General features: G+C 42.1%; 1 protein-coding gene and 1 long non-coding RNA gene across 51 annotated transcripts in view; one reads left to right on the top strand and one right to left on the bottom strand.

Annotated features, from left to right (window-relative positions):
• The window catches only part of IGFN1 (immunoglobulin like and fibronectin type III domain containing 1), a 47,035-nt gene extending 34,462 nt beyond the window's left edge, over positions 1–12,573 (top strand). For all 50 annotated transcript variants that reach the window (XM_081009728.1, XM_081009721.1, XM_081009715.1 and 47 more), the window contains 7 exons: positions 1,238–1,366; positions 2,177–2,479; positions 3,806–3,894; positions 4,912–5,107; positions 6,632–6,931; positions 7,747–8,073; positions 9,196–12,573. In XM_081009728.1, the coding sequence (XP_080865854.1) occupies positions 1,238–1,366; positions 2,177–2,479; positions 3,806–3,894; positions 4,912–5,107; positions 6,632–6,931; positions 7,747–8,073; positions 9,196–9,209 (1,358 nt within the window). In that variant the 3' untranslated portion in view covers positions 9,210–12,573. The remainder of the gene's footprint in view (positions 1–1,237; positions 1,367–2,176; positions 2,480–3,805; positions 3,895–4,911; positions 5,108–6,631; positions 6,932–7,746; positions 8,074–9,195) is intronic.
• LOC308479356 lies at positions 1,317–16,919 on the bottom strand. The gene is made up of 3 exons (XR_013987638.1): positions 16,797–16,919; positions 13,271–13,389; positions 1,317–1,385 (listed from the first exon to the last, which is right to left on the bottom strand). It is a non-coding gene; the product is annotated as an uncharacterized lncRNA (long non-coding RNA).
• Positions 16,920–22,727: the final 5,808 nt, after the last annotated feature.

Genomic DNA, 22,727 nt, shown 5'->3' with positions numbered 1-22,727 from the left:
AGTCATAGAGCAAAGTGGCTAAAGGGCATTACAATAGGAACTGGAATATTGAGAGGTATTCTTAGGTTGCCAATTTAGCTCTGGTAAAGTATAATGACGACTTATAAAAGTGATGAATAAGTAAAAATGAGTTATGGAAAATATGGCACTGGTCTTCATGCTTTTAGGATGATGCGGTAGAAACTATTTAAAAATATATTTGCAGGGTTATAATAAGCCCTTTTCTGCTGACAATTTATGGTGTCTCAAATAGCTGCTTGGTTTTATTCTAATTTTATGAACTGTTTTGCATTTTAAATGTTTTGTTTACTGCCTTGTGAAGGCTTTTAACCTCCTGCCTAAAATACGTTACTAAATTAAGTAACCTTGCTCACCGGATAGTTTTGTTGATTAGACTTCCCTTCTGAACTTAACCACAAATGTTCTCATCAATCCCTATACCTATTTTCTTTTTCTATAGTAGGGGAAATAATTAGGTAAATTAGTTAGAAGAATGTACTATAGGTTAAAGTCTCTTTATTATCCTTGCTCTCAGTAATGCAAACACGAAGCCAAGGTTGACTGACTCCATATTGTGGCATCACCATGCTCACTATATGATTTCCTGAATGGATTTGGGATCATTATTTATTTTTTTAAATTTCTATGTCTCCATCCAAGGATCACAGGGCAGTTTACAATATAAAAACACAAGAATGCATACCATAGTAACAAACAAAAACAATCCCACCCTCTCAACACACAGTTAAAAAAAAAACCCATAGATGACTGTTGTTGGCAGCTTCATTGTCCCCTAAGTGCAGGACAGCTCAGTCAGTACATAATGCGACTTTATTTCAGGATTGTGGGTTCGAGCCCCACATAGGGGGAAAGATCCCTGCATCCTAGGCAGTTGGACTAGATGACCTTTGTAGTTCCTTCCAATTCTATGACCTCTCTTCTTTATCTTAAGTGGGACTTAGAGCAGACAGCCCTTTAAACAGAAGTCTCTTTCTAATAGAGGACTACATTCTGTAAAAAAAGAAAAAGAAGAGTGCATGACAACGCTCATTGGGATATAGTCAACTTTGTTTTTCTCACACGCTGAAATTAATGGCTTGAAGTTAGTCGTGGCCATTAATTTCAGTGGGACCACTTTGAGTAGGAATAACATTCAGTTTCATTTTTCTCCTGTATCTGTTGACTACAAAACTCAAAGCAGGATAATTATTTCTCATTATGTTATTAAATTCCACAGACAGGAAGTACACAGTGACTGACCTGAAGGAGGGTCTGCTGTATGAATTCCGTGTGGCTGCCATTAATGCTGCAGGGGCGGGTGACGTTAGTGCACCATCGGAAGCTGCTTTTGCTTGGGATCCCATGAGTAAGTGATTCAGTCTATCCTACTGGGCATGGCACAGGAAAACCAGAGGTGGGGAAGGTGGGGAGAGAGAGAGAAGTTGCACAAAATGTTTCAATGCATTCATCCACTCAACAAATCATTTGCCGAGTGCCATCATTCATGTTTAAATTGGGATATGGGTTTCAGGCAGCGGTACTCAATTACCCCTCTCAGTAATGGAAAATGTGCCCCTTTGCTTGAGAAAAGCCCAAATGACAGCAGTAATCACTAGCTCCACATTCACTAGGGAATGGCCATGAGTAAATGCACAACAGGCCAAATAATGACATTTCTAATTGTTATTCTATAAAAACTGTATGGGTTCCAATCAGGCATGGCCAGCAGGGTGAGGTAGTCGCCTGACAGTGATGTCACTGTTTCTCCCTATGATGGGGCCAGGACAGCAACAATGCAGCCAAGACCTAGCATTTCTGCTGGTGCACTTGCCCCAATCTTGCCACCACCCTGCCCCTTCACTGTACTCTCAAGATAAGCAGCAGTACCGCTGCAGAGAGAACAAGCCACTCTTGATGCCGGTATATAAATATATATTTGATACACAAATTCTACTGTCTGTTACAGAGTGCATGGTATAGAATTTCCAGTGAACTGGGTACAGGGTAGGGAATGATTGCCAGAGTTACCAGAAAGAGGGCTGGGGTTTGTCATGACATTATGCTTCTGCACTAACACATTACAAAAAGTAAGGGAGCAAAGATAAACCAAGGGAGGCTGAACTGAACAACAAGGAAAAAATAAACTGATTGGAATTTTGAATCATCCCCTGTCCAGAACCACCAGGTGCAGTGAGAGATCTTAAAGTGATCAGTACTGACTACTGCAGCATCTCTTTGTCATGGACGAAGCCAGAAGCAGAGGAAGAAAGTCATGCCAAAGGCTACATTATAGAGATGCGGCACACTGACACTCTGAAGTGGACCCAGTGTAATTCCCTCCCAATCCCAATGACTACATACACAGTTAGAGGGCTAAAAGCCAGGGAGATGTACTTCCTACGAGTGAGAGCAGTCAATGATGGTGGTTTTGGTGAGCCCGTCGAACTGGACACTTGTGTCCAAGCTGTACCTCCCACAGGTGAGTCATAATGTGCAGCTTTTGCTTTGGTAATTGATGGTATACAGAGACTAAAATCTGTGGGACTTCCCCAAGGAGTAGAAGACTAGGAACAGGGAAAAGGAGTAGAGAATGAACCATAGGGAATAGATGGCAGATCGAGAAAGAGTTGCATGGTGAAATACTAGGGGGATGGCCAGGGAAGCGATAAAAGGCGATGAATGGAATTCAGAAACAAACAAAAATGAAAGGGTGAGGGGAGAGAAATACATAATTGAATTGTGCTATTCACTATTGTGATTGCTGGTTGATTTGTGTTTGTAATCTCTCAGGGAGTGTGAATTTGAAGAAATGACCCTAGCAGCAACTTGAGAGGGTATACAGTGGTACCTCAGTTTTCGAATGTCTCGGAAGTCGAACATTTCGGCTTTTGAATGCCAAAAACCTAGAAGTAACTGCTTTGGTTTTTGAACCATTATCAGAAGCCAAACGTGCCACATGGCTTCCATATTGAGTTTTCTGGATGTAAATGCTTCTGGAAATGCATGCTTCAGTTTCTGAACGTTTCGGAAGCCGAATGGTCTTCCGGAATGGATTATGTTCAAAAACCGAGGTACCACTGTACTTTAAACAGAAACCAAAAGCTGGGGACATGCTGAGGAACTGCTGAGATTATAAGAATGAACACGAAGCCCAAAGAAAAAAGAAAGCCAAGTACCAGAAGATGTTATTGCATCCAACCTGATGTGGTGAGGACTGGGGAGTGACAGTTCATAGGGACACAGGAAGCTACTTTATACTGTCTCAGACCATGGATCTATCTAGCTCAGTATTGTCTCCATTGATTGGCAGTTTGGGACGGGTTTCTCTCCCTGCACTATCTGGAGATGCTGGGGACTGAACCTGGGACCTTCTGTATGCAAAGCAGAAGCTCTGCTCCTGAACTGCAGCTCTTCCTGCATTTCATGAAAAGAGAAACTGAAGGAGACTCCCTGAGAAAGCCTGGATCGAGCTTCGTGCCTAAGGAGGCCATTGCAGATGGCTGAATCAAATTGTGGCGAAAAGACACAACCCTCCAATAATTGGCAGGTGCAAAAGTGCCATCTATTTAGTTGCAGTTCTTCCACAATAAATCATACCTTTAAAGTAACTCAAGAATCAGTTATTAAATCACTTGTAGAAGCTGATCCTGCTGTCACAGAAACAAAATTCTCAGGCTGAGTAGGGCTTCTCGAAAGTACTTGCAGTGGATGGTGTTATTAGGCATTCAATATTTTTGCAAAGTGCCAAACATATTTCATAATCCAAGGTGAAGTCTTTAACTTATGTATTTTCCCCCCATTTTAGTTCCTCCCAAACTCTTGGTAAAGGACACCACCAAAAGCTTCATGATTGTAAAAGCAGGGGATGCCATTCGTGTGCGCATTCCCTTTGAAGTAAGTATAGCCTTTCTGAGAAGTGCAGCATTCACAAAATCCATTCCCATGCTTTTTTCTTTTTTTTTTTTGGTCAAAAACCTAAGAGCACAAGATGCATTCTAGATTTTGCTAAACAAACGTGGACCATTGTGTGTGTTTGTGTGTCACTTTACATTCATCTTTTCATAAATATATAGCTTACAGATTCATTCAAGGGGGTAGTGTTCAAGTTGTAAGAAACAAGAGATACAGTTTAATATTGCATCTTTATTTTTTATTTTTTTGTGCCAGAAATATGTAATATAGCACTGTATAATATATTCTATGTCTATGTGTTGTCCACTGCTTTGAGATTCTTACTACTGGATGGACAGTAGCTTCATTATGAAATGATGAGTTTGTGTAGCCCTCAGATCTTTGTATGGCAAATAAAGTAGTCTCTGGAAATACAGAAGTTGTCCATCGCTGTCCTATGTATACAGTATTTTGTTACTCAGTGCTTCTTTTTTCAGCTGGAGCGCAGTTCCGGCACTTTTCATTTCCCCCACCCAAGCGCTTCTTTCCTTTACATACTTCTGAGAAGCCCAAAATGAATATTTCAAGTCAAAACAAAAGCTGAAAAATAGGGATAATGGCTCAGGCTGTTTCTCATCTATGTCATGTTTGCATGTGTTTGTTCATAAATCTGTTTCCTGCCATTCTTCCATTGATTTGTTGTTTTTTTAATCTACATGAAAATTCACACCTTAAATACATATTTAAATTTGTATATTCGAATGCATTTTCTAACACAATACACATTTCTAGATGTATTTTATCTCAAAATATCCATTTCAAATGGATCTTGATACATTTTTGAGTCAAAAAGTGCATTGCAAAATTCAGTTTAGCACAAAATCTGAAAAAGAACTATGTTCTGACCTGCACATTAGTCCAGAAGGTTTGTGTCTGGCCAGTTTATACCAGAATTTACAGAAACTGAATTCTTCCACAGCCCAGTTATAAAAGGTTTACTGTCTCTTTTCTATTCACCAGGCCTCCCCACCTCTTGAAGTGGTTTGGCTAAAGGATGGTCTTACTCTGCCTGCAAAAGCCACAACAGCTACAAGAGATGGCCTGAGCCAACTCATCATCCCAGGAGCTGACTTTTCTGACAGTGGCCATTATAGCATCACCCTCCAAAATGAGCGTGGAAATAAAGAGACTTTCAGCTTCCTAGTCCAAGTTCTAGGTAAAGACCATGAAAGGCGTTTCCAACTGCGCAATCTGCATTCGAATTCCCTTTTTTTGGAAAATTTGTTCAATACCATACTCTCTATAATCCTTCAGCTAGACAGGTGTCTATTGTCCATGAGGGGAAATACAGCCCATGGGGGCATTGAAAGGTCACAAGTCAGCATATTTAGCAATGCCAAAAAAGGACCATGGATCACATGTCATATGAGTCCTTTATGGGCAACTGTCAGCAATGGAATAAGACACCGGCTGCAAGCATCACAGTCTGTCAGCCCCTCCATTTACAGTTTACAAAAATGGCTGTACCAACTGTCAACGGGCATTTCTGTCTGGGAGACAAAGCGGGCGAAAGCTGGCTTCCTTCCACAAGCAAGCTCCAGGCTAGTGTTGCCTGGCTTTTATTCCTTTTAAATGAAATGCTGAGCCCTCCTTACCTCTGCAGCTCAAGGTGGGCAGTATATTAAGACTAACAATAGCATTGTGAAAACTTTGAGGTAATTGGTTCCAGTTACAGATAGGTAGCCGTGTTGGTCTGCCATAGTCAAAATAAAAAAAAATCCTTCCAGTAGCACCTTTAAGACCAACTAAGTTAGTTCTTGGTATGAGCTTTCGTGTGCAAGCACACTTCTTCAGATACACTGAAACAGAAGTTGCCAGATCCTTCTATATAGTGAGAAGGTGGGGAGGGGTATTACTCAGAAGGGTGGTGGGAATGGGAGATTGGCAGAGTCGTCAGCAGGCTCATCTCAGCTATCTGCCAATCTCCCATTCCCACCACCCTTCTGAGTAATACCCCTCCCCACCTTCTCACTATATAGAAGGATCTGGCAACTTCTGTTTCAGTGTATCTGAAGAAGTGTGCTTGCACACGAAAGCTCATACCAAGAACTAACTTAGTTGGTCTTAAAGGTGCTACTGGAAGGATTTTTTTACTTTGAGGTAATTATATGCCTCACTTTTAACAAGGCTGACCATTAACTAACTAACTAACAACAACAACAAGATGACAGTAGCTGGTTGTAGCCAATAGTTTAGGTCATCTGAAAGTAGTTTGTCAGCTAGACTACATAGGCAAACTGGCCTGGAAAAAACTAGGGTAGATTTGGACAGACTTCAGGATTGCGGGATCTCCTTTCGGTTTTCTTACTAGAATCCAAACTAGAGTCTGGTGTAAAAGACATGCAATACTTCAAGGAAAGAATTTTAAGCTCAGGAATTTGTTTTGAGCACCAGAACTGAATGGACTTTATAGTCCATCTATACAAAAATGAGCTCTTGGTTACCCACCTCAGTCCACTTTATCCATTTCAGCAGTATAATTGCAGCAGACATCAAGCCTTAAAATGAGGTTTGCAATACACATTTTTCTTCACTTAACTGTATCAGGGACAGCCATCAGCATGAGTGACTAAATTCTATGGACATAATTTCCTATTTTCAATACTCTCGTACCTTATTATATCGCACCATCTTAAAATTCTGGCTCTGCCTTCTGATTTTATTTATTTTCACTTTGCAGATGTCCCAGAATCTCCTGGTCCTATACAGCTAATTGAGAAGGTCCCTGACACGGTGACTCTGATTTGGGAGCCCTCACCAACAGAGAAGAGAGAGGGCACCCTGAATTATATGGTCATGAGACGTGACTCCTACAAAGGATCTTGGCAATTGGTGTCTGACCTGATTTACACCAACAAGTGCACTGTCTCAAATTTTGTTCCAGGCCGGGAATACTACTTCAGAGTTCAGGCAAAGAATTGCATGGGAATCAGTGAGCCCTCTGAAACAGTGCAGCCCTGGATCATTCACAGGGAAAAGGGTAAACAGGCTTTGAAAGTAAATCAGTACTTGTTGGTTCACTCTCTGTGTATTCACTGTATCATATAAATAAATAAAATGATGCTTTGAAGCATTTGAAGCTTTTTCTAGAAAAAGAGGGGCCAGAACTCACCTTGTTCTCTTATAATGGCAATGGCACTCACCTGAGAGGTGCCAGAAATTGGTTCCAGTGAGTTTCCGATGAAAAAAAAAGCCCTGCTTTGAAGGCAGATGCTCTCAGCTTCAATCTCTGACATATTAGGGCTGGTAAAGACTCTTGCCTGAAACTCTAGAACCCATTAGCCAGCATTTTTCACTCCAGATGTTTCAGACTCTCAGTCCCATCAGCCCCATCCAGCATGTCCATTGGCCAGGAATAATGGCAGTTGTAGACCACAATATCTGGAGGGCACCAAGTTGGCTATTCCTGTCCTAGAGAGCTATTGAAAGGCAATGGAGACAATATGGAACTAGATGGAACAATGACCTGTCTCAGTATTAGGCAGCTTTCTAAGTTGCTATACACTAAAGCCAAATGGAAACGTGAAGACCTGAACTGTAGGCATGGTCAAATAATGGCATCTCCATGTGTCTGAGGTCATTTGGGGGAGTTCCTGGTCATTGTGTTCTGCGTACCATGCAGAAAGTGTCAACAAACCTATTGACTTTTTATTGGTAGAACCTCAGAACTTTGCCAAAGAAACTACTGCATCCTCACCGTTTTTAGCCAATATTGCCAGTTGCATATGAGACATGAATGTTAAGTATACTGTGTGATGGTCATTCCCTTAACTCTACATTTTGTGCATCTTACAGGTAAATTTGCAGTCAGAAGCCCAAAATACAAGGGGATCAACCAAAGTCAGCCTCCAAGATTCCTTGTCCCATTGAAACCTCATGTGGTAACTCTAGGATTTGACTGTCACATGAGTTGTGCTGTGACTGGATATCCAGTCCCTCAAGTAATGTGGTATAAAGATGGCAAGAATATCTCTCAGGATCCTACCTTCTTCAGCAAAAATGACTTTGGGGTCTGCTCTCTTGTGATCCTAGGAGTCACAGCATCAGATGGAGGCCAGTACAAGGTGGTGGCCATCAATGAACTAGGCCAAGCAGTCAGCAAAGCTGAAGTCACCATAAAAGGTAAAGACTAAAGAGTGGGTGGGGTGTGGCACGGTTAGCCCATATCCCAGTCACTCGGTATACCTCCATGAAGCAAATAAGCATTTAATGTCTGGCCTTAGGGCATTTTGCCACCCTATATATTGGTACTGTATATTATTGGTCCAAACTAAAGCCCTTCCCTGATTTCAGCTATTAATTCTATGGTGGCAATACTTTTTAAGGTGTGGACAGGGTGTTTAAAAGCACCCTGGTAAATCCTGACCCAACAACAGGAAACTATCCAGCTTCAGCAATTAGTTTTGTTCAATTGCTGTTCTGTCTCTGCTTGGTTGATTGCCTCACAGTGAAACTTCCCATGAGACAAAAGGTCCTTTGATGACAGCCTGTGACCTTCCCTCATCATGAGTCTTTCTGAGAATTGTGCCACAGTCCTGCAGAAATTAGATTTCACCCAATAATAGCAGAAGACGGGGAGTGGATGACAGCTGAGACTAGAACATAAGTAGGAAATTGGAAGATTTTTCAAACCAAGACATGAAGGTCACAATGGGCACCATTCCAATGAAGCCATTGTGTGAGCAGAACAACCTCCACTTAGGCAACAGCACTTCCCCTCCCTCTCCTCCCCCATATGCCCCCATTACCCCCTAAATTTGCTCAAGGGCTACCCCAACTCTCCAAAGCATTTAAGGTGAGGTTGCATTCAGGAAGGGGAAGTGACTTCATTGGATTCAATGCAGTGTTTTCTTTCTTCATTCTGTGCCTTCGTAGTTCCTTTTGACTTCCCCCAATAATGCAGACTGTTCTTTTGGTTGCTTACAGCTGCAAAATACAAGTTAAATTTCCTGCACCTGCTAGTCCATAATGCATGGAATAGTCTTTGTATACGTGTGCCCCTCCCCTACCCCATACATACCAAACATATTTGCTTGTGTATGTGTCCTAATTCCTAGGATGATCAGTGTACATGTCTTATGTTAAGGCAATTTATAGGCTACTTCCAATTTTTTAAAAAACAAATCAGTGAACTTTAACTAATCTATGCAATTCTTTTCTGTGCACTTTCCACTTTTAATCATATAAAATCTAGAAATGTCAAGTGATATGTCTCTTTCTCTCTCCTCTTTTTTCCTGTGGAAGAACCTGCTTTTTAGAATGGCCTGCATGGAACCAGCTTTGCACAGTCTGTGGCGTGACAACGTTTTCCTGTAAGACAGACACCGTTACTGAAAAATACGTATTTACTGTTCTGTTAAGCAGCCTGAAGATTCTATCTGGTGAGGCAAGTGAGGTCAAATCAGCAACTGTTCTTATCTTTACAGTTTTCCGTAACAGGAAAGCCCTTTGAAAACATGTATGCAATTCTGTCCAATGGTCCTTCAAAGAGCAGAATCCCAGTATACTTATCTGAGACTTTAATGGAAATATGATAACTTTAATGGAAGTAAAGTTGTTGTGAGCCACCACAGTCATCATCCTCACAACGAATTTATTGGTCTTTAAGGTACCACAGGACTTTCTGTTTTGTTTCTGCTGCATCTGGCTAACATTGCTACCCCTCTGAAAGTCATGACAAGGAAAGATAGTCCTGCAACAATAATGGATTTTATATTCATATCCACTGGACTGTAACTGAGATTGTTTATTTGTAGGATTAAGATATTGTGAGAGAAAATACTTGGAACCAGCCCCTTGGCAAATGAATTTCAAATAGCTTGGCTGTGCCCACAATGGCTGTATTAGAACATGAGCTTTATTAATGTATTGGGAGTAGAAGAGTTTATAACTAGTTGGGATCCTTCTGTCAAGAACACCAAATTTTATGTATGAGATGTCTTACTAATTTCAAGCATCATTTGGGCTTTAACCAACTCTAATTTTAGAAAGCTTAACAAAGAATTGAAGTGGGACAATGCCACCTATTCAGTATTCCTAGGATTGAAGATGGATGCTTGAACAAGATTAGTTTAACCTTGAAACAGAAAAGTTTGTTTTAAGATAAGTTTTTTTTCTGGGCCTACAGCAATTGCCTCATCAACAAGAATCAAAGCAAGACTATACTTTTGTGTTTGCTCAACACTGAGTTTCAGCCTCATACTTTTCAAAATGTCTCAATGAAATGAGGCCCTCTGCCAAAGATATCTGCCCTCTGTGTTTTTCACTTACACTATGAAAAATAGCTTGCTATTATTATTTTTTAAAAAGTATTCAGTTAGCAGTTTCCTAATCGATAACAGCAAAAGATGTTTAGTAAGGCAATATAAGAAAAGTCCAGAAAAAGTCAAATGCAAATATAAGTCAAATGCAAATTCAGTAGCAGATGGACGCTTTAGCAAAAGTATTGTAGTGACAGATTTAACTGACATGTCACAAGGCATCTCTAGGGAATAATATCCAAATCTTTGTCTGCACTCAGAATTAACCAAGGACATATCTGTTGCTGAATTTCTCCAAGACAGAATTTCCATTATTTTAGTGGATTTTCTATGAGATGTCAGAATCCACCAAAGTCTAGTGAAAGCACACTAAATGATTGATGTTTGAGAAGCAGATATGAGGTGATGAATATACACAGGTATCACATTGGATCCTTAACGCTAATTGTATTGCTAAGTGATAATATTGGATCGCCTGGGTGGGGGCAGGGAGAAGGCGGGGGGGGGGGCTATTGTGGCCTTAGACTATTGCCGTCTTGTGTGCAAGAGTCTGTGTGCAAGGTTTTCATTTGTTTCAGCATTTTCCCTACCAAGGAATTGCACTTTATGGGCCAAAGGCAAGTGAAAACTTAATATTGAACCTAAATAAACACGACCTAAATAAACGACCAGCATCTTCAGGAACCTTTGAAGCTGAATCAAACTGCTGGATCATCTTTTCTAGCCCTGTGCTTGGACTGGCAGCAGCCCTCATGGAGGGAGGGATCTTTCCCAACACAACTACCTAAAGCCCTTTAACTGGAGATCTCAAGGAGTGAACTTGGGACCCTATAAACCTCTGAGCTATGGTCCTTCTTAATAATAGTTACCATATTGATGCAAATATAAGCTGCACACATATTTCATACAAGCCAGGTTTTTTTTGGGGGGGGGGGAGCAGTGTGGGCTATATATGGGTCAATATGGTATTGCACAAAGCCTGAGTGTCTCAGTGCTGCTTCTCTGCCCACTATACCCATTCAGGGTATTAGTACATTAGTTTATCAACTCATCGTTGTTGTACCTGAGCACTTCAGTTTCACTAACAGAACAAAAACATGCAGACTCCCAAGTGTTTTTTTAGAAAAGGTAGGACTGATTATAAATCTTCCTGCTTCAAAACGTAACCCAGGCTGTGTTATTATTTTGACTCCTTACACCACAAGGGTCTCAAGGTGTCACATCAGTACCACAAAAGTATGCAAAATACATACAGTAAATTCAAACTGACTAAAAGGCAGTCATGTATCTGAAAAGTTAAAACATCCAACCTTTGGCATCCCTAGCAGAGATGTAACCAGGAAGGAAAAGAATCCAAATTTCCCCACTAGGGGGACTCATTCAGTGCAGTAATACTGGCTATATGCAGCAGCCAGAAACTGGCGTTTCTGATGTTAGTTGTTTCTCTCACTGAAAAAATGAGTAAGGCATGACAGTGGTTTGCTTCTCCTGTTCATTTTTTTTTAAGTGGGAAGGGAAAGCCTGTTCCTGGATGCATAATCAGATGAAAAACTTCAGCTAAGGCACCAATTTATTTATTTTTTAAAAATCAGATGTGCACTGTAACCAACTTTAGATGGTCATAATAAAGTTTTTGTAAGACTGGAATCAACATGAAATGTCAAAACTGACTTCAATAAACTTGGTGTGGGGAAGAAAAAGTATATGGTTGAGATCATAAGCAAATGTCTTTTCTCGTGGAGGCTTTCTTGTCTTTAAATTATTAACCAGTGGATGTGAACGAGAAAAATGCAAGGACGCTGGTGCGGGTGTTAGCAAAAACAGGAAGGGATGAACTCAGGCTACATCTGCACATCTACTACATTAAAGCCTGTGGTTTTTCATGTTCAGTGTTTCTACAACATAACACAGGCACACACGTGTAGAAGTCATTTCCACCCATTTTGTTTCATAAAAATACCACAATTATGCTTCTGGAGCAGCTGCAGGTGTTCTTTTTGTTGTGATAGTATTGGTGAGCATGCTATCAGAAATTAATACCCCTTAACAAGCAAATTTGCATTATATCATGTCTGTCTTGGTGGGTTTGGTGTAGCAGAAGTACATGCAAATTGGTCACATTGCTGGCAGCAGTATCCACACAGTTCCACAGGGAGCGGTCATTTTTGCTAAAAGTGTGGTGGCTATGTACTAGGACTACTGTCTTTCTCAGAGATGAAAAATTAAAATTCCTTAGCTGTTGATTATACACTGGCTAACTTGTTGCCTGTTGTTTGCATGTCAATTCATTTAATTAAATGACAATTTACCCATTTTAACTTGACCAGCAATGAGCCACAGCAATAAAAATCAACCAAATGTGTTTGTGCTTATTACTTACCCTGCTCTGACAGAACTTGGTACTTCTCATCTTTCAAGGAGGAAGGGAAAAGCTCCCTTTTTATCACTCATCCAAACTGGCCAGTGCAGTAGTGTTAAATTCTAAAGTGCAGGAGCTGCTCCCATAGCCAAAAAAGGAGTCCAAAATGCAGATACCTTTGTGGATTCCACACATAGAGTGGAGGGGGAGTACAGAGCATAATACCCAATTTAAAAGGGTCAGTAAAACTATAACCCTGTGCAAAGTTTCCCGAGAGAGTAAGCTCCGTTAAACTCAGTGGTGCTTACTTCTGACTGCATAGGCTCAATTTGCAAAATACACTGAATATATCCAGCCAATTAAACTGCAACTTTTAACATTTAGTTAGAAAGGCAAATAGTTTTGTAAAAATAGCCTTGCTGGAGTGAAGTAGGAACCCTGACTAAGAAATCCATGTATTTTATGCATTCTCCCTTATGCATGCAGTTGGGTTTCACCACAGATTCCCAATAACTGAGCCTTTAGGAGGCAAAGACAGGTTTGCCACCATGGAATATGCAAAATGGTTCTTTACACCAGCTTCAGTCTATATAAGCTGGATCAAATGTAACATTTGCTATGTTGTACAAAATTTTCAGTAAATGATCTTAATATTCCCATTTACAAATCTGTAAAGTTATGGTTTAAAGAGAGAACATACCTGCTCCAGATCTATGTCAGGTCATTTCCCTTTATACTGGAGAGCCTCCACACAACCATATGACCATTTCAGCTTCTTAAAAGCCATGAAAGGTAGCAGCTGCTTTGGTCTGGGGTTGCCTGCATATTCAAGTTAATCTTTCCAAAAGTCTTAATTCAGGATATACTACTAGATCTCCCGCAAGCGAGTCATGCAGTCAGCTTGCTTTCTGTTCTACTTTTACTCTCGTTTGTATAACATGAAACCAGTGCACTAATTTTTCATCTCTGTGATGTTGATGGGCAAGTGAGGACTGCGAGGAAATGATGTGCTAAACCCAGTGTTTGGACTACGGCAGCTATCCCCATCCTGGTGCCCTCCAGATGGTGTGGACTACTACAACACCCATCATCCTTGATCATTAGCCATGCTGCCCCATGCAGGTGGGAACCATAGTACAAAACACCTAAAAGGCACCAGGTTGGGGTTAGTGCTTTTATTTGAGAAAAGAGAGGGTTTTCAAGAAATCTAGAGATAGAACTAGGCAGTTGCTAGCTAGTTATCCAGCATAGCCACCTTGGACTGCTTAATTTCCTCATTCTTCCTAATTAATTCTCCACCCAAGATGCATCTATGAGTCCTCTTGTTTCTTCCATCCATGCAACACTTCAAGACAAAAGCCTGCTTCAGGAGCAACTCCCTTCTGACACCACTTTCCTTCTCATCTTTGATCTCATCAGCCAAAATGCTCTGCTTGATGGATACAGAACACTGCCTTTTCATCTGGCCATTCCCAAGCACTTTGCAAACAGCTAATTAAAGTTCTAATGCCAATCCTATAAAATCGGCAAGAGGTTGTGTCACAAGGCAGCCACGTGAGTTCTGTTTCACCCTGAATCAGGACATGCTCAGCCAGGCAAGAGGAAGCCAGCAGAGGAGAAAAGCAAGGAGAGAAGCAGCAGAACTCTTCCCTACAAACACTTTGGTTTGGGCGGAGAGGAAAACAATCGTTGCAGCAGTTCTCGGAACAATTCTCGCACTCAGCTTCCACCCTAAACGGTTGGGTCTCTGAGGCTAGTTACAGAAAGCAGATGAACACATTCTGGGAATTTCCCCAGTTCCTTTTGAAAAGGAGCACATCCCGAAAGCGAGACCAATATGTTATTCCTATGGGAGAGGGGAAAATATTGCTCTGGGCATTCATGCCAACATTCCAGCTCAGAAGCTGGGCGTTGGCTCTCATTATTGCAAACCCAGCCTTGTTTCTCTGCCCCTCCCCACACCTTTCAGCCTGTCACTACCTTGACTTGGAAGACTAGTGTGGAGAAAAGCCTGGGAATAAAGCACCTTCTTCTTCATAATCTTCTTCAAAAAAATAAAATTAAAAAATTAAAAAACTCAATTTCCTACCTGCCACATATTCTTCATGCTCCCAGACAGAACACACCCCCTTCTCTCTACCAGGAGTAGATTGGAAACCTCTCCCAGTTCTGACCTTTTGCTTACAACATCTTGGATTGTTGAAAGGAGCCGGTAGCCTTCTGCTCACGTACTGACCTGCCATGGGGCTGGGGTCAAAACTCTTCCTCTAGAAGTGTGCCCAGCCCCAGGTGGCCATGCCTGATTGGAGGATCCAGCTCCCCTGTTTCCACCAATGTGAGACTCAAGATGCTGCTTTAGAATACTAAGGACCAAAGCTATACATGAAGGGTCCACCCTGCCTGCTTGTTTTTCATTCAAATATTTTCAACACTCAGTGATATTATATGCCATAAGAATATATGGTGTGATATATTATCAAGTTAGCATAATGTTAAAGTCTGATAGTCTTCCTGCAAGATACGAGTGGTGATTATATAAAAGCATGGGGTGGGGCATCTCATGCATTCCTTGCTGCAATGGGAGTTGCCTCGTTTGGTTGCTTTCTACTGGGAACATTTGCAGATGCCACTCTAAACCAAGGAGCCTAGGCTGGTAAAATGTCTTCCTGGCATCTGCTTAAAATATTTGCTGACATCAGAAAAGACTCTTCCAAACCTCTGGCTTTGACTTAGGCCTTGTTATAGAGAAATGTGTGCCGTGCTTAATCGCAGGTTGTCTCAAAGCTCCCCCAAAGTCATTCTTCTCTTGGTGCTCTTGGTCATTAGTTCCCGAGAAAGGGTTCTGAATTGCAAATAAGGTGATACATTCCAGACATGGTGTAATATCTTGCAGCACCAGCTTAAAAAGAAACATCACTGTCAGTAACAGTAACTGTCAGTGCAAGGATTGCTACCTAAATCAAGAGCAAAAGCCAGTCCAGCTCCTAGTCCTTTCTTTAGCCCTATATGTGTGGCTCTTGGTTTCCTACTTTAAAATGACACATTTTGGGGGGGGGGGGGAGCCTAACTTGCCCAACTGCAAGTCATTTCACAGTTCCAGTTTGGAATAAGCACTGTGTATGCAATTTAGGCAAAATGATTGTGCTGTCCCCTACTTGGGTAGTTCATGTAAACAACCATCACAACCACCAGAATACTGATATTGCTCTGCGTAATAATTAATATTGGTTTGTTGTCTTCCACAAGCTAGAAGAAAGGGGTATACATTTTTGAATTTACTGATTTTTTAAGGAATTAAATACATCCTACAACTGAGTCCTCAAAGTTGTGCGGGTTTTGGACAATAAAGATAGGGCCCTAATGTTGCCAGCTCCAAGGTATCACCTGTCTTGCACAGTGGTATGAAGTCAGAGTGCCATAAAAGTGTGAGCTGGTGTGGAACCAACTTGAACCGAAGCAGCATGGCCTCATCTGGACTGTGCATTTAAAGCAGTATCATACCGCTTTAAATAGCCATGATTTCCACCAAACAAATCCTGGACACCATAGTTTACTAATGGGGTTGAGAGTTGTTAGGAAGCCCCCTATTCCCCTTACAGAGCCACAATTCCCAGAGTTCCCTGGGAAGAGGGATTGGCTGTTAACCACTCTGACAACTGAAGCTCTGTGAGGGGGATAGGGGTCTCCTAACAACTCTTAGTACCCTTTACAAATTATAAACTGTTAAAAGTGGTGTGATATTGCTTTAAATGTATGGTGCAGATGGGGCCCATATTGGCCTTCTACCAAAATCCTATTTCCTTGCTCTCTCTGCTCCTACCAAGCTCATGACAAATTGGGTGGATGTCACAGCCACTCCTAAGTCTGACGAAAGTTTTCCTCTCATGTTGCTTAGTGTGGCATTGAGTGGCTTTCGCTGTCATTGACTGCCTGCACGGCAAAGAGAACAAAGCCATTAGCAAAGCCTAATTTACAGGCAGCTGAGCTCAGAACATGGATGGGGCAGAATATAACATGCCAGCACAGATGTGGCAATTCCCGAGGAGCTGCTTTCACATGACTCGTCTAATAAATACCTGAAAGCCACAGAGATTTCCCAGGAGGACTGTATTGCTCAATTGCAGCGAGCAGAGGACAAGCTGCCTTTAATTTGAGAGCAGAATGCTGTGGGCAAGGAAGTGAGGAGATTCCCCATAAATGTAACATAAAACAATCAAGTAACAGACCTGAACGCCTTGGTTCCAGTAGAATAAAGGAAGTGACTGAGCAAGGCCTTAGATTCCCTGGGGAATGTATCAAGTAGTCTCACTGCAAGAATTCCAGCGTAGGGTATCTTTCATGGCAATGACTGCTGCTCACATTGTTGCAAGATTATGCAAGGCAGAACCAGACATGCAGGCACTTGCTTGGCAGCAAGCAGAGAAACTGGGTTATAACCAAACGAGAAAACAGTAACATAGGGTTGTAGTCTACTAACTTTTACTTAGAGTAAAAAGGTAAAGGTACCCCTGCCCATACGGGCCAGTCTTGACAGACTCTAGGGTTGTGCGCTCATCTCACTCTATAGGCCGGGAGCCAGCGCTGTCTGGAGACACTTCCGGGTCACGTGGCCAGTGTGACAAGCTGCATCTGGCGAGCCAGCGCAGCACACGGAACACCGTTTACCTTTCCGCTGGTAAGCGGTCCCTATTTATCTACTTGCACCCGGGGGTGCTTTCGAACTGCTAGGTTGGCAGGCGCTGGGACCGAATGATGGGAGCGCACCCCGCCGTGGGGATTCGAACCACCGACCATGCGATCGGCAGGTCCTAGGTGCTGAGGTTTTACCCACAGCGCCACCCGCGTCCCTTTTACTTAGAGTAGACACATTGAAATGATTAACTTAGGTCCATTCATTTCAATGGGTCCTCTCTGAATAGAGCTTAGCTCAATACAATTCATAATATTGCGGTTCATAGCTATTATCAAGGGGGAAATGTGGTTCTAGAATGTCAATACTATAACTTTCAGGGACCCCTAGATGTGGATCAAACACTTCCAGAATCAATGACAAGAGATTATTATGAATGTCATTAGTTAAATAAGCCTCTCAGCTAGAATGTTTTATTATAAACATTTAAGAGGAGGGTTTTGAGTTCCCAAACATCACCTGGTATTATCATGTACCAGTGAAATTGGATTTTCTTTATGATTGGCATAAAGCTGACCAAACAGTAGAAGAAGAACAAGAATACAGTATATTGGTAAGGTATTGTTTGGCCTGCTACAGAGCGAGATTTAAACATTCGTTTGTCAAATAAATATCTATTATTGTTATCATTGGAAAATTTCACAAATCATTCCGATTTCTAATGACTTTAAAAATAAGGGTGATAGCTTACTGACAATATTATGCAAGGAGTTACTGAAAGTCTCAGGTAAGTTTACAGGAAAATGTTTTTTGTTGATAAACTTCTGAAATAATATCCTGATGCTATGAACCATGTTGTTTTCTGTGTTGCTGTTGCTGTTGTTGTTGTGCCTTTTCTCATTTATATTTTAAGTATTAATTGTATTAAGTGAATATAGATTATTGTTATTTCTTTTCTGTTCATGTTACATTACCTTTATTCTGTATAGCAGACTATCAGTCTATTCATCTATCCATCCATTTCCCCCCAGATTATTCCCAGATTCAGCATATTTGGGTAGCTGAAAAAGAAAATCTGTGTAGTTCCCCCTGCTCCTCAGAAAGAACCTGATAAATTCTCCAGAAAATTCAAAATTTCATCAAAATGAACTGAAACTTGTGCAAAATCCCATTAATTGCAGTAGGGGGCATGCATAAGAGATATTTCCTGTAAATTGGTCCTTTAGGTCAAAATTATTGTCTCCTAATGTGCCTTCCTTAAATGGACCAAATTCTCTCCCTACATAACACTTGTTTCATGGCATAGTGCCATATGCCCACCATCTCTTGCTTGGGGACATTGGGCTACCCCATTCACCAAACTGGCAACCACATTCTGCACTAGCGGCAGTTTCTGGACCATTTTCAAGAGAAGCCTCACACAGAGCACACTGCAGCCATCCAGATGGGAAGTCACTAGACTACTGAAGCCAGGCAATTCTGACCCAGGAATGGTAGTAGCTGGTGAAGCAGTCTAAGCTGAGCATAAGCCACGGAGGCCATTTCTGACTGCAATTTCTGATTCGAATCTAGGAGTACTCCCATATGTCAACCTTTTCATTCAGGGATAGTGGAACCCCTCCCAGAGAAGGTTGTCTGAGAACTGGCCACCCATGGCACCTTCTTTTTATGAGGATTCAGTTTAAATTTATTGGCCACCATCACTGCTTCCATTCAGATGCAATGGAGAGATAGAGCTGTTTGTCATCAGCATAGTAATGACATCATGCTCCGTGTCCTCTAATTACAGCCCCCAACAGTTTCATGTAGATGTTGGATAGCAAGGAAGACAGAATAGACTCCTAAGGGACCTCATAGCTCAAAAAGCCATGGGACTGAACAGCGGTTTGCAAGTGCTACCCTGCAGGTAATAATACAGTGCTTTCAGCTCCCAAACCCAAGATTCTGTGGCCAATTGTGAAAGCCACTAAGAAATTAAGAAGAACCAGCTGAGCTGCATTACCCCTGTCTCCCTCCTGATAAAGGTTATTGGTCAGGGTGACCAAAGCTGTTTCAGTGCCCAAAACTAGCCAGAAACCAAACTGGAATGGGGCTAGATGCACCTGCAGCAGCTTGGCCACCACCCTCTCAATCACATTATCCATTTATAGAGATTTATAGAAATTGGATGATAGTTTTCTAAAACCTTTGAGTCCAGGGAGGGCTGCCTCAGGAGGGCTTGTACCACTGCCTATTTCAAGGTGATGGGCATAACTTGCTCATTTAGTGAGGCGTTAACCACTCCCTGGACTCGTGATGCTATCTAAGCCAGGCTTCCTCAACCTCGGCCCTCCAGATGTTTTGAGACTACAATTCCCATCATCCCCGACCACTGGTCCTGCTAGTTGGGATCATGGGAGTTGTAGGCCAAAAACACCTGGAGGGCCAAGGTTGAGGAAGCCTGATATGAGCCTTAGACACTTGCTGAAGCTGCTAGTGCCATGGAAACTCGGTTCTTGTGCATTCTATCCCTTACTGATCCATAATTAGAAAGGAAGATACAATTTCCATCATGTGCTAAATGTTTGTGCTGAATGGACACCTTGAGGGCAAATGTGCTGTGACAGATGTGGAGCAAAAACAAAGAGCTTTACAAATACTTGTTTATCTTTCAAGACACTTTAAATGCTGGCTGACAATGGGAAGAATGAAGATGATTAAGGATTGGAGCTATATAATTTGGGGCATGTTTTATGCAAGGGGATGGGGGAATCTTACCATATATAATGCACTGGTGCATGAAAGCTGCCCAGCATGGCTGGGGCAACCCAGCCAGATGGGTGGCATATAGACAATAAAATTATTATTATTATTATTATTATTATTATTATTATTATTAAAGTATACATAAGCATATACAAGTGCATGACTACATAAACTGAACAGTGAATGGCACTGTGGTGTGGTTTATAATCTTTTCAAGGAGGGGCTTGAATGACAAAGGGATGCATGTTCTTAGGATGGAAAGAAGTGAGCCGGTTTCTTCTCAGAGAGGCAGGGCACACTAGCAATAAAAACAGTGGACCTTTTTTGTTCTTATGTACTTTGCAATGTTGTTTTGGTTGGCAGAAAGCAAGTCCTAGTTGAAATGGTTTTTTTCTGTTAATGGTCTAAGAAAAACAAAAACAAAGGCAGATCAGTGATGTGCTCCACAGGCTGCAGCAGGCGGACCACACACAAGACTTGTACATTCGTGGATTAGCCTGGACAAAATAAATAGGGAATGGATCAGAGTGAGGATATGCTAAGATTGCTGGAGCTGAAGAACACAAGAACAGAAGAAGAGTTTTGCTGGGTCAGACCAGTGGCTCATCTAGTCCAGCATCTTGTTCTCACTGTGATCAACCAGAGACCTATGGGAAGCCCCCAGCAGGACAGGAACACAGGAGCACTCTCCTGCCTTGTGTCTCCAGCAACTTGTATTCAGAGAAATACTATTTCTGATAATAATTGGAGAACACAGCCCTAATGGTTAGTGGCTAGTAGTTATTGTTCCCTTATTCTCCAGGAATTTATCAAATCCACTTTTAAAGCAGTCCAAGTTGGTGGCCATCACTACATCTTGCAGAAGAAAATTCAATGGTTCAACTACATACTATGTAAAGAAGTACTCTTTTTTGTCCCTGATTGTCCAACATTCAGCATCACTGGCTGGCTCCTAATATTATGTAAGGTGGGGGGGGGGGGAGAGAGAAATGTCTCTCCATCCACTTTCTCAATACTGTGAATAATCTTAATCACCTCTGCCATGTCCTGCTCCCTTAATCACCTTTTAAAAACCCCAAATAAATCTTTTCTCATAGGGGAGTTGCTCCAGCCCCATAATCATTTTTGTTTCCCTATTCTGAACCTTTTCCATCTCTACAAAGTTGTTTTTGAAGTGTAGAAACCAGAAATTCACACAATATTCCAACTGTAGCTGTAGATTTGTATAACACCACGATGGTGGCAATTTGGTTTTCAATTCCTGTCCTAACGATCCCTTAATATGGAAGCTGATTTTTCCCCACAGTTGCTGCACACTTGAACTAACCAACATGGCTCATAAAATCCCTTTCCTTGTATATACACTATACAGTGGTACCTCGGGTTACAAACACTTCAGGTTACAACCTGAAGTAGTACCTCGGGTTACAAACTTTGCCCCAGGATGAGAATGGAAATTGCATGCTGGCGGTGCAGCGGTAGCGGGAGGCCCCATCAGCGAAAGGGCACCTCAGGTTAAGAATGGTTTCAGGTTAAGAACAGACCTCGGGAACGAATTAAGTTCATAACCTGAGGTAACACTGTATTAGCCATGCACAGAAGGCATAGTTAATACATGGTGATAGTTGATGAAGGAAGCTAACGAAATCCACCCTGCCTACACATTGAGATATGCCTTAGATCATGGTGCCTCCCATTTCACCAGATCCCAGGCACAAGGTAGAGGAGGGCAGCAATAAATACCTGCAGCCACAAGGTCCGGCCCTCCCTGGACAGAAATTTGATATGCCAGGCAGCCCAGTCCAAGGACTAGCAGCCTTTTGCTAGACAAACAGGCAGAGCTAGGCAGTGTTCCTGGAAAAACTGATGTTTCCAAAAGGCAGTTCTGACTGCGCTTTGTTTGAACAGTTGATCCCTGGAAAATTGTTCAGATTGCTCCTTTGGGGTGTCAAAGTGCCCTTTGCGTTACTGTAGTTCCCATCTAAGGTTTTTATTTTATATATCACATTTATATCCCTCCTTTTCTCCAAGTAGCTCAAGGTGGGGTACATGACTCCTTCCCATTTTATCGCCACATCAACTGTGTGATCTAGGTAAAGCTGAGATACAGTGACTTGCCCAAAGTAACTTTAATGGATTGAGCAGGGATTCAAACTCTGGTCTCCCAGGTCCTAGTCCAACAGTCTAACCATGGTGTGTTTGCTAGCTGGAACTTTTATACTTCTAGGGATAGCATCATGGTCGGTTCGGCCACAAAGTTAATTGGACTATCCTTTGCTGCTGCTCTGGGGGGCAGGATGGGAAAGGATGAGGAGAGGAGGGGTTGTATGGAGCTCTCCCTTTATTTCATTGTGAGTTGAAGTTAAAGGTAAAGGTAAAGGTACCCCTGCCCATACGGGCCAGTCTTGACAGACTCTAGGGTTGTGCGCTCATCTCACTCTAGAGGCCGGGGGCCAGCGCTGTCTGGAGACACTTCCGGGTCACGTGGCCAGCGTGACGAAGCTGCTCTGGCGAACCGGCACCAGAGCAGCACACGGAAACGCCGTTTACCTTCCCGCTATAAAGCGGTACCTATTTATCTACTTGCACTTAAGGGTGCTTTCGAACTGCTAGGTGGGCAGGAGCTGGGACCAAACGATGGGAGCTCACCCCGCCGCGGGGATTTGAACCGCCAACCATACGATCGGCAAGTCCTAGGCGCTGAGGTTTTACCCACAGCGCCACCCGCGTCCCATGAGTTGAAGTTACACCACTCCTTTTGCAAACCTTCCTTGCATCTTAA

The sequence above is a fragment of the Podarcis pityusensis genome, assembly GCF_964106645.2.
Source record: "Podarcis pityusensis genome assembly, chromosome: 6".
Classification (NCBI taxonomy): Eukaryota; Metazoa; Chordata; class Lepidosauria; order Squamata; family Lacertidae; genus Podarcis; species Podarcis pityusensis.
Note: the sequence above shows the minus strand (reverse complement) of the source record. Positions and strands in the feature narration are given on the sequence as shown.